Source organism: Oncorhynchus kisutch, linkage group LG7 (assembly GCF_002021735.2).
Source record: "Oncorhynchus kisutch isolate 150728-3 linkage group LG7, Okis_V2, whole genome shotgun sequence".
Taxonomy (NCBI): Eukaryota; Metazoa; Chordata; class Actinopteri; order Salmoniformes; family Salmonidae; genus Oncorhynchus; species Oncorhynchus kisutch.
In genome coordinates, this window is record NC_034180.2 from 6,291,486 (window position 1) to 6,303,937 (window position 12,452).

The 12,452-nt window shown below is 42.0% G+C and overlaps 2 protein-coding genes across 3 annotated transcripts in view; both read right to left on the bottom strand.

Moving 5' to 3' along the window:
- Positions 1 to 12,452, bottom strand: part of LOC109894751 (hypermethylated in cancer 1 protein) — a 93,347-nt gene that overhangs the window by 28,847 nt on the left and 52,048 nt on the right. The window lies entirely within an intron of this gene.
- On the bottom strand, positions 6,035 to 9,063 carry LOC116374615 (uncharacterized). The gene is made up of 3 exons (XM_031828190.1): positions 8,226 to 9,063; positions 7,787 to 7,917; positions 6,035 to 7,607 (listed from the first exon to the last, which is right to left on the bottom strand). The coding sequence occupies exons 1-3, from the start codon at positions 8,497 to 8,499 to the stop codon at positions 6,408 to 6,410; spliced, it is 1,605 nt and encodes a 534-aa protein (XP_031684050.1). The 5' UTR covers positions 8,500 to 9,063; the 3' UTR covers positions 6,035 to 6,407.

Consider the following 12,452-nt stretch of genomic DNA (forward strand, 5'->3'; position numbering starts at 1 on the left):
TTTGTTAGCTAACTAGCCAGCCTGTTTAAGATGAATAATTCTATGAATTTTTCAAATTAACTGCCAGTATGCCATACACTGGCTGAAATCAGTTGATGATAGGACATAGACAAGTTGTAAATGCAACAAATACTGATATATCATAAATAGCACTCACAGCTTTCCAAGAAAACAACTTGAGACATTTATGGTCTGTTTACATAAACTGTACTTATAATTATGACAATATTTTAGGTTGACAAGAATTCTATTATACCATTTTTTATATCACATGCCTTACTTTTATTTTCCTGTATAAACAAAATCAGGATTATGCCCCTACTGCCAATCATTACAATTCGATTGGTTTGGATTTCTCCCTGACCAACATGACTGCCATTTCGATCCATTCTAGAACTTTTAGGTTTTATGACAAAGCCCCTCTAGTAATTTAGTGGGATCTCTATGGGATGTTATTGATAGGCATCATCGTTCAAAGGGTGTGGCTAAATTAAAAGGTTATATCATGCGTGCTGTCCTTTAAAATACTCTACTGCTTATTACATTAGACATCAAATCTCCTATTCATGATCAATATCTTGCCAGCGCAGAGCAGACTTGTTTAGAAAGAACAGTGTGTTAGCAAGAATATAGAAAATAATATACATACTTTATTCCATCTGCATCACCTCAGTAAGGTAAATATTATCAAAAAGAAAGGAGGACCAAGGCACTTCATATAATTGATTAAAATGCCTTTATTAGTATGGCATGTTCAATAGAAACAAAGTTTTTTTTAAACTGATGCGTTTCGGCTGCATGGCCTTCGTTAGGGATTACAAAAACAAAAAAAAAGGAATACAATGTCCTCTTTTGAACAGCTTTTCAATTAGCCCTAATTGGAACAGGGAGTGGTTACACAGTTGATTGGACACACCTAGTAAGCAATACTATACACATTAAAAGGTGAAATTCTGAATCTGCAGAATTTGCGATCGGGAAACAGACTACAGTGTCAAATCTGCTGAATTGGAGAATCGCTTCTTGAATCGGGGCTACAGCGTTCAGGTCCTGAAAGATGCCGGTATAAGGGCTGGATTACCTGACAGAGAACTTGTTGCGAAGGGGAGTGCCTCGTGATACATCAGAGAGAGTGTATTTTGTTACAAAATAAAGCACTGAAGCAGAGAACATTAAAATAATCATAAAAAATATTTGGGGAGAATCACTCTGGGAGCCATCAGGTGACCAGTTGCGCAATGTAGCCGCTTACGGGTATTCTTCAACATAAATGCGTAAAACTATGTCACAATGCTGTAGACACCTTGGGGAATACGGAGAAACAGTAATCTGGTAGATAGCCCATTCACTGCTCAATAGGGACGCATTGGAACCCAGCGCTTTCAAAACATGAGGCACTTCCGGATTGGATTTTTGTCAGGCTTTCGCCTGCAATATCAGTTCTGTTATACTCACAGACAATATTTTTACAGTTATGGAAACTTTAGAGTGTTGTCTATCCTAAGTTGTTAATTATATGCATATTCTAGCATCTTGTCCTGACAAAATATCCCGTTTACTACGGGAACGTTATTTTTCCAAAAATGAAAATACTGCCCCCTAGTCACAAAAGGTTTTAATGTGTATAGTATTGCTTACTAGGTGTGTCCAATCAACTGTGTAACCACTCCCTGTTCCAATTAGGGCTAATTGAAAAGCTTTTCAAAAGCACATTGTATTCCTTTTTTTGTAATCAGTTTAAAAAAAAAATGTTTCTACTGAACATGCCATACTAGTAAAGGCATTTTAATCAATTATATGAAGTGCCTTGGTCCTCCTTTATTTTTGATGACCAATTTACCCCTTTTACCAAAGAGCACCTTCTACCAAAATGTACTATTGTGTACCTTAGTAGCGCTTTCCCTTCCTCCTCTTTCTGCAAGGTAAATATTATGTTTACTGTCTCTCTAAAAACAGTTATTTACACAAGCCGGTTTCAAATGACAAGTTAATGTGGGTATGTGGATAATTACACTCCTAAACAGAAGTAAACAGATGGTATACTCTGACCCAGTTTGTAGAGACAAGTCAGTCTGGATTAATAAGTATGTGTACTTTAGTTAATAATATTTCACCTCATTCATAACATGACTTGAAGGTAGCTTATAAACCATTTTCTGCAAACAGTTTGAGGTCAAGGACTGTAGACTAAAAGGTGCTGTATGGTCAAACCGACATCTGCATTGACAGCGCAGCATTTACAGTGATATGGCCTCTGCAGAAGTAAGGGCATTCATACTTGCACTTCACCAAGCAGCACAGAGCTGTTGTTAGTTTGTGTTTATTTTAGACCTCCCGCTCTCACCTACTGTCGACCAATCATGACAATGCGGCGCAATATGGAGCCCTCCACACTGTTACACAATTTGAGAGGCGCACGTCGCTGTGGTACAGAGACCAATTTGGCTTCTGCGTGCCTCCGGAGGCTCCGCAATTACATTACGTCACACCATCCATACGGCACCTCCGACCCACATTTTCAGATCAAGCATAAATTGTCCCTTATCACAGTGACATGGTGACATCCACTCACCTATGAATTTATTTGGACAGTGAAGCTAAAACTTGGGTGTTTAGCCTACTCCAGCATTTTGGATTTGAAATCAAATGTTTTATGAGGCAACAGACAGATTAAGATGTGCCAAATAGAAATGAATGGTAAATCATGTATTGTGTTATTTTGGAGTCACTTTTGTTGTAAGTAAGAAAATAATATGTTTATGAGCACTGTTACATTAATGTGGATGCAGCCTTGATTACGGATAGTCCTGAATGAATCGTGAATAATGATGAGTGAGAAAGTTACCCCCACGATATGCAACCTCTTACCATTACCAATAACAGGGGAGGTTAGCATTTTTTTGTGTGTGGGGGGGGGGTATTTATGCCTCTACATTTTTCACTCATCATGGTAGCATCCACATTAATGTAGCATTGTTATTATTATTTAATTACCTACATTGTTATTTCAAGTTATCCCTTTGGAGCGCAATATCACGTTGGTAAAAAAATCTGCCTAAATTGAGCATGCTCATAAATTGGGCAATTGAAGGCATCTAGGGCTTTTGTGAACTTTGGTTGTGGTTGAATTTAAAATAATATACCTTTAATAGACCTTAAATGTTGTATACAACATTATCGGCAAGTGACTTGATTCCTACTGTGCCAAAGCAATTTACAATTGTCAAACAGGAGTGTCGAGTGTGTTGATATAACAGTAATTGTAAAAAAAAAAAATTCAAGTTTAAAAAGGTGGCAGCAGCGTAGCCTAGTGGTTAGAGCATTGGACTAGTAACCGAAAGGTTGCAAGATCGAATGCCCGAGCTGACATCATTGCGATTGGTTATTCCCCATCATTTGCAACAATTTCAATGAGCATCATCACTATCTTTCCTTTGCGGTACCTCAAACTGTCACGATTACCAGCTGAGAAGCTTTTATGAGTTGATTTTACTCCTGGCTCAAGAGTTTGCCTGGGCAGTGTCTTAACATAACCTTAAAACCTACTCTTAGGCCTCCCGAGTGGCACAGTGGTCTAAGGTACTCCTTCGCAGTGCTAGCTGTGCCTCTAGAGATTCGGGGTTAGAGTCCAGGCTCTGTCACAGCCGGCCGCGAGACCCATGGGGCGGCGCACAATTGGCCCAACGTCGTCCAGGTTAGGGGAGGGTTTGTCCGGCAGTGATGTTCTTGTCCCATCGTGCACTAGCGACTCCTGTGGCGGGCCGGGCGTAGTGCATGCTGTCACCGACACATTGGTGCGGCTGCCTTCCGGGTTATGCGGGCATTGCGTCTAGAAGCAATGTGGCTTCGTTGGGATGGGTTTTGGAGGACGCATAGCTCTCCACCTTCACCTCTCCCGAGTCCGTACGGGAGTTGCAGCAATGAGACAAGACTGTAACTACCAATTGGATACCACGAAAAAGGGGTAAACTTTTTTTTTTTTTTTAAATACTCTGTGCAGGGAGTTTTTTAAGTCTTAAAAAAAGGTTATTATAGGACTCTTAGGACCTTTTCTGATATGCTTTGTGGATACGGGCCCAGCTCAAAGAGTCTGAGTAAAAGTGCTGATTGAGGATCGGGTCTTATTCATTACGATCTAAAGGACAAAACTGATCCTAGATCAGCATTCCTACTCTGATAGGCTTTGTGGATACAGTCCCTGACCTAATAGCATGCAGACAGTAGTTCAGTGGACTCACCTCAGTAAGACTGGGTGTGGTCCTGTGCTGCTCAGCTGGTTCCTCTGTTGGTTCAGGAGGTGTAGTCTGGTAGTCCTCCATGACCATGGTCCCCTCAGAGTTCCCCAGACGTACCTCACACCCCTCCTCCTTCACCAGCAGCACCTCTGGACCGTCCTCCATCCCCACGTCATGAGAGCCTACACTGTAGTTATAGAATGACTTCATCGTTGTTAAACCGACCATGGTGGACATAAATGTGATGTTGTGGGAAAATATAAGTCAGCTATGATAAGTCAAAAGTCATCAGACAAACCTGACTAAACTATTTTGACGTGTACAGTAGCTATTTGTAAGTGTGCGGGTATATTTAGTAAGTACATGGTTATAAAGCGCTGTCAGGTGAATACAGATGTGATGTATACTAAAGAGTTTCAATGAAAGTCTTAAAACGAAAAGTCTAATTTTGTGTTTATTAAAACAAACAACTTAAATACACCATAAGAAAACCACACATAGTGGGGCAAAAAATTATTTAGTCAGCCACCAATTGTGCAAGTTCTCCCACTTAAAAAGATGAGAGAGGCCTGTAATTTTCATCATAGGTACACTTCAACTATGACAGACAAAATGAGAAAAAAAATCCAGAAAATCACATGGTAGGATTTTTAATGAATTTATTTGCAAATTATGGTGGAAATAAGTATTTGACCAATAACAAAAGTTTCTCAATACTTTGATAAATACCCTTTGTTGGCAATGACAGAGGTCAAACGTTTTCTGTAAGTCTTCACAAGGTTTTCACACACTGTTGCTGCTATTTTGGCCCATTCCTCCATGCAGATCTCCTCTAGAGCAGTGATGTTTTGGGGCTGTTGCTGGGCAACACGGACTTTCAACTCCCTCCAAAGATTTTCTATGGGGTTGAGACCTGGAGACTGGCTAGGCCACTCCAGGACCTTGAAATGCTTCTTACGAAGCCACTCCTTCGTTGCCCGGGCGGTGTGTTTGGGATCATTGTCATGCTGAAAGACCCAGCCACATTTCATCTTCAATGCCCTTGCTGATGGAAGGAGGTTTTCACTCAAAATCTCACGATACATGGCCCCATTCATTCTTTCCTTTACACAGATCAGTCGTCCTGGTTCCTTTGCAGAAAAACAGCCCCAAAGCATGATGTTTCCACCTCCATGCTTCACAGTAGGTATGGTGTTCTTTGGATGCAACTCAGCATTCTTTATCCTCCAAACACGACGAGTTGAGTTTACCAAAAAGTTATATTTTGGTTTCATCTGACCATATGACATTCTCCCAATCTTCTTCTGGATCATCCAAATGCTCTCTAGCAAACTTCAGACGGGCCTGGACATGTACTGGCTTAAGCAGGGGGACAAGTCTGACACTGCAGGATTTGAGTCCCTGGCGGCGTAGTGTGTTACTGATGGTAGGCTTTGTTACTTTGGTCCCAGCTCTCTGCAGGTCATTCACTAGGTCATTTTTTGCTCACCGTTCTTGTGATCATTTTTTTGTGATCATTTTGACCCCATGGGGTGAGATCTTGCGTGGAGCCCCAGATCAAGGGAGATTATCAGTGGTCTTGTATGTCTTCCATTTCCTATTAATTGCTCCCACAGTTGATTTCTTCAAACCAAGCTGCTTACCTATTACAGATTCAGTCTTCCCAGCCTGGTGCAGGTCTACAATTTTGTTTCTGGTGTCCTTTAACAGCTCTTTGGTATTGGCCATAGTGGAGTTTGGAGTGTGACTGTTTGAGGTTGTGGACAGGTGTCTTTTAAACTGATAACAAGTTCAAACAGGTGACATTAATACAGGTAACGAGTGGAGGACAGAGGAGCCTCTTAAAGAAGATACAGGTCTGTGAGAGACAGAAAATACTTTTTTGCCCCACTGTACATCAACAAAACATTAGGCATGAACTTGATAAACTGCACTCATTTTCTCATTAAAAGTGTCTTAGGAAAAAAATTAAGTAGTCTAATGGAAGTAATCAAATGGGCATTTGTGAACATCATATAGCCCAGTACAAACACAATATGTAACAGATTTGTAGGCTTATATATGCCAATATCTGGATGCAACATTCTACCCAGGAATATTCAACACCCGAAATCTGTTACTCATGTTATTCTAAACCTCAGAAGCTATCGAGTGGAATGGTTACTTTCTATGTTATAGAGTGGAGTGTTTTTTCTGCTGATGTATCCTGAGGTAGCTCCTCTCTGAAAACCTCTTCCCACAGTGTGTACAAGTGAACGGCCGCTCTCCCGTGTGGACCTTCAGGTGCATCTTCAAGTGACCGGCCTGGGCGAAGCGCATGTGGCACTGGGTACAGCCATAGGGTTTCTCCCCAGTGTGGACCCTCTGGTGCCTCTTCAGGTTGCCAGCCTGGGTGAAGCGCATGTGACACTGGGTACAGCTGTAGGGTTTCTCCCCCGTGTGTACCCTCTGGTGGATCTCCACCTTCTGGGGGCAGCTGAAGCCTTTGTTACAGAACATGCAGAGGAACCGTTTATCTTTACTATTGCCTGATGTAGCTTCCCCTCTCTGATCCTGGGCTCTAGTCCTGTCGTTTGAGTTCAATACCTGATCGAAGAGGACGCTGCCATGTGAATCAGAAGGGCCCATCGACGTGGACAAAGGGTCGCGATCCCTGAGCGTGTGTGAAGGGTAATGGGTAGCGACATTTGGATTTGTCTCCAACCTTTCCCTGTAATCTAAGAAATATCTGCCCTGTGAGTGTCCATCTCCTAGGAGACTATCTGCATTCCATGTGGGAGGAATGTCGCCCTCCACTTTCACAGTCACTTCATCTACGGCCATACCCTCCCCTGCTTTATATAGGCTCCCTTCAGAGTATACACTTCTACTGCACCGGTTCCAGTCCCGTCTAGACAGATCAGTCTGTGCCTCTAAACCCAACGGAATGTTGCTAGGGTCCATCTCTGAAGTGTAAGAACAAGACGGATCATTACCAGTCTCTGACGCGTCACCTGAGTCCGGATGGGAATGAACCGTCCTCGGGCTCGGGTTTCCATAAAGTAAATACTCTGAGGCGGGAGCAGGAGTGCAGCCCAGTCTCCCCAGCCCCAGTCTCTCTGGGTCCGACATTTGGTCAGATCCTGTGTGTAAAAGCCTATGTGTTACAGTTAAAGTCTCTGTGTCCGTCTCTGACTTGAGGACGGCGTTCAGCGTTCCACTGACCTCCGTCACACTGCGTCGGGTCTTGGGCTGCGCTGGGGTGGTGTCGGGTTCATCCGTGGCTACAGGGGGAGCTCCAGCCAATCCAGTCTGGATGTCCCTAATGTGCAGTGTGTCCTCCTCTCCTTCAGACCTCTCCTGCTTGACCCCAGGACCTGCAGCCTCTGCAGACTGACACAAGAAGAGAGGTGGTTATTACCGATACATGAGTTGAATTGGATAACAATGTCGTTCGGAAGTCTTACAAGCGTCCCTATGAGAATGTAAGCAAGTGAATAGCTGAGAGGAGCCTTTCTGAAATAAAGGGGCAGCAAAGTAACTAATGTTTTATGCAACACTATTACACTAACCTCGATCACGATAATGTGCTGGGTTGAGGCTCCATTCCCCTCATCAACAGTGATTGGTTGGTCATCTCTCAATGTATTGGGTCCCGATGGCTTCACAAAGTTCCTGTGGCCTCCAGTGAGATGTCCTTCACCTGAGAGAGTGATTGGGGGAAAAGAAGCAGTTTGTTTAGCTACTGTCAACACTATATTGTACACCGTTGACAGTTTTTGGTATGTTGTACACTATTGACACTGTCTAGAGTTGGCAAGGATGTAAGCTAACACTTTGCATAACTTCTTGATATACTATTTATTGATCAATGTATTATGTTTGATGCATCACATTGTTTTAAATGAGTAAATAGGAAATGCAGTAAATCAAGAATATTATATTTTGTCTTTGCGCAAGATAGCTAAGTAATCAGGGGAATTATTGCATACTATCCAAAAACTGACCTACCTCTTGCCATTCCTCTGTATCTGTCAAGGATCTTGATACTTGGCCGACTGGCGAGGACGCGCTCTCGCATTGTCCTCTCTGCGCGCTCCCGTGCCACCTTCAGTTCCAGTAGTTTCCTCCGCAATGCCCTGTTTTCTTTCTGGCTTTGAGTTATTTCCAAACGAAACACTGCATAGTCGTCGTCTACGAGTTTACAGATCTCTGCCACCGCAGCATTTGCTAGCACCTCCATGATGGAGGCTATTTGAGTGTGAAAAACCATACAGTTAGCCATTGTTAGCAGCTAGCCAGTGTTACCTAGATAACATCTATCAACCAAGTTATGTCTCCAATGCGAATTAGGTATGTGATGCTATGCAGTCAAATTAGTAATATTTTTAGTTGGGTGTTAATACACGCCTAAATAACAATAAAAACGCGAACGTGGAAATTGTTCTTGGACACTTCATTTCCGTAAAGATTATACACAACTAAGTCGTATTTATCAGTTGCCTGAATTCCACGTGCGTCCACTTATATCCGTACATTTATAATAGCCTAAACATTACGAAACGTATATTCGATTGAATAAGTTTAACGTATTTCGACACTACTAAACCTTATCTCACGAGGACCGATTTTGGTCGGCGTAAATCCTTTCGCTTCGACTCATCCTCTCTGCTTCCGTTTACTTCATCTTCCTGTGAGTTTTCGGTAGACTTGACGCTGTGTTGCTGACTTTTACAGGTCGGAGTGTGAATTGCACAATATGTCACAAAAGAAGGGGGAAATAAATCTCACCACTATCTAACGCTACACATATACAACTTTATACCAATACTTTAGCCCTACTAGATCCTACTACAGGCCAACAGCTGCTGCCACTACCACATCTATTTTCTGGGATTTACACTCAGGCTAAAGATAATCCTGCCGTCTGTACTCCCATGCAAGTATATATGTCTGACAAAAGACTGCAGAATACCCGTAAGAAAATCATCAGAAAACTCATGCTGTCTGCACCTGAGAGCCCCTCTCCAGCAACAAAGCTATCGACCGAGGTAAAGACAGTTTTAAGTTGGATATTCGACGGATATTCTCGCTTTCAAACCACTTGAGCCAAATAAGTGTCATGATGTTGGAAAAATTGGTAATATTTTCACGGTCTGGACATTAATTCGCGTTCCAAAGCTAATAAAAATGTGTAAATGTGAGTAGCATTTTGTATTCCTAGTTGAATTAGTTAGTAGTACAAACTTTTTTTACATTCGAATTTCAATAGCTCCTTGGTCATGTGACCTACTTGACTCAAACACGGTTCCCGAGTGTCCACTGACGACCCTTGTGCAATATAGGCTAGTAGGCTATATAGGCTAGTCTGTGGACATTCTGAACATTCTGAAGTTTGTTTGAGTCAGTAGGTCACATGACCAAGGAACTATTGAAATTTGAAGATTTGAAAAATTAATGTAAAAACGTGTGAGATGAAATTGACCAACTAAGGGGTGTGCAATATAGAAGGGTAGTCAGTGGACATTCTGAACCTTCTTTGAGTCCAGTAGGTGACATGGCCAAGCAGCTATTGAAAGTAGAAAGTTTACAACCTAAGTGTATGTAAACTTCCGACTTCAACACTACCTCTCCTCAAAAACATAGCTGATATGGCTGACATGCCTAAACAAGTGTGGTTTCTACTGACAATTGAGATGTACAAACAATGGCATAAGGGAAGACAAGCGGATAAGAGGCAATCCGTAATTTCGAATAAGACATTAATGAGCGACGACGGACGTAGTCAATATAACTATTTGTTCAGCTCTTTTGAAATGTACAGCGACAGAATTCAGAACATGGGCCGTTATTACAATGTACTTCCTGTTCAACAAGTCAAATGGGCATATAGACAGACAATAGGCTAAATATTTTACAAATAGGCTAAAACAGGTCATAGGCTACATGTGCAACACCAAATTAGAACAGTAGGCGAAATTAAGAGGTGAAAATAGACTAAATTATTAGGGTGAGGCACATTGAACGCCATTTGGGTCTTTGCGTGTCAAACAAGATACACGTCATATAACAGTAATGGTAAATGCGTTAAATAAGCTTTTAATTTGAGGGGTCAAATAGCACAATTCTATTATAGAATGTGTGTGCTGAATTTGCACGTGCAAGCTAAGCGCCACCACTATCAGTAGCACAGTCAAAGCTGTACAAAACAAGCACACACAGGTCACGAACAATGTGTGTACAATACCTCGTTGGTGAAAATATACCACATTTTTAGGGTGAGGCACATGGGCTACTAACAGCTTACTATACAACATACACTTAGTAATACTTTCTTAACTACAGTATACATAACTCCCTTGCATATTACATTCTATGTAGCAGCATACAAGACATTTTTGCACTCATCTTGTGAAGCTGGCACGGCAGTCCTTTGTGGGCAAATTTTGTCAAAGTCTGGCATTCACAGCCACTCCATTGAATAGCAGGCCAACGTTAGTAGTTGCAGAACCTAGGCAGTCATTGAAAATAAGAATTTGTTCTTAACTGACTTGCCTAGTTAAATGAAGGTAAAATAAAACAGTACATATGTGATTATGTAATTTTATCTGTGGCCAATAACATTGAGCCTTCTTGGAAGGGTGCTGGTACTATAACTTTATGGCAGGGCCCAAAGGCATACATTTTTGATGTCTACCCTTACTAAAGACTTAAACTTGGCGATGACGTACTGTCCCCATTAGTGACTGTTACGCACGCCCCTGTGAAGAAGGAACGCAACACCCTGCTACAACTCAACTCCCCGTGAAGTGAAGTAGGTATGGACTGTAGGTGCAAGTAAGGATGACAAAAGGCAGAATTGACCATTTACTATGAATTTATTCCTTCACACAGTAATATGTATGCCCGTGGGCCACTTGCCTAAGCACTCCCTAGGTGCCTTCCCCTTCCCCCCTGGGAACAAATGAAACAGGATAATAAACCATTTCAATCATCAAAACAGTGCATCCTATTGACACATAAGACATAAACAATCAGCTCCCTCAGCAACAACTAACATAGTACATACCAAATCGCTTTCTGAGAAACAACCAACACTATATAACCCTCAGCTCCCTGAAAAATGACCAACACAGCTCTCAGCAATTGAATTGTCTATGTCACAATCAATCTTTCTGCAATATCCTCCCAGCAATGATCTCTCTTCTGAACAGAACACTGGCTTTTATATGGCTTCATAAGGAATGGGTAATTGGAGACAGCTGGGTCTTGACAAGGGGACGGGGTCAGCTCTCCAATTAGCCATGGAGTCGACCAATCAGCTGCTTGAGGGATTTCAGGAAGCCATTTCCTGAAATACACACATGCAAATACACAAACTACAACACAGAAACTGGGGAACATAACAGTGACAGAACACTGAGCCAATCATGGCGCAATGCTTCTATTTTCTGCTGGATCGCCCCAACACCACAGAAAGCACTGAGCTAGGCTGAAAGAGCTGCAAGTACTATTGTAGCTGGAAATGGCTGATTTTATATGGAATATCTACATAGGCCCATTATCAGCAACCATCACTCCTGTGTTCCAATGGCACGTTGTGTTAGCTAATCCAGGTTTATTATTTTAAAAAGCTAATTGATCATTAGAAAACCTTTTTGCAATTATGTTAGCACAGCTGAAAACTGTTGTGCTGATTAAAGAAGCAATAAAACAGGCCTTTAGACAAGTTGAGTATCGGGAGCATCAACTTTTGTGGTTTTGGTTACAGGCTCAAAATGGCCAGAAACTCGTCAGTCTATTCTTGTTCTGAGAAATGATGGCTATTCCATGCAAGAAATTGCCAAGAAACTGAAGATCTCGTACAATGCTGTGTACTACTCCCTTCACAGAACAGTGCAACGTGTCTCTAACCAGAATAGAAAGAGGAGTGGGAGGCCTCTGTGCACAACTGAACAAGAGGACAAGTACATTAGAGTGTCTAGTTTGAGAAAGAGACGCCTCACAAGTCCTCAACTGGCAGCTTCATTAAATAGGACCCTCAACGTCAACAATGAAGAGGGGACTCCGGGATGCTGACCTTCTATTCACAGACTAGCGGCAAATAAACTTAAACAACGCAGAATCAGGAAGTGTAGGCGTGCTCTCCATTGCTATTCAATGAAAATCCACCTTCATTCTGCTTTGATCAACCTTTTTTGCCTCAGTGTGTGAATCCTGGCACAGATAGGCTCATTT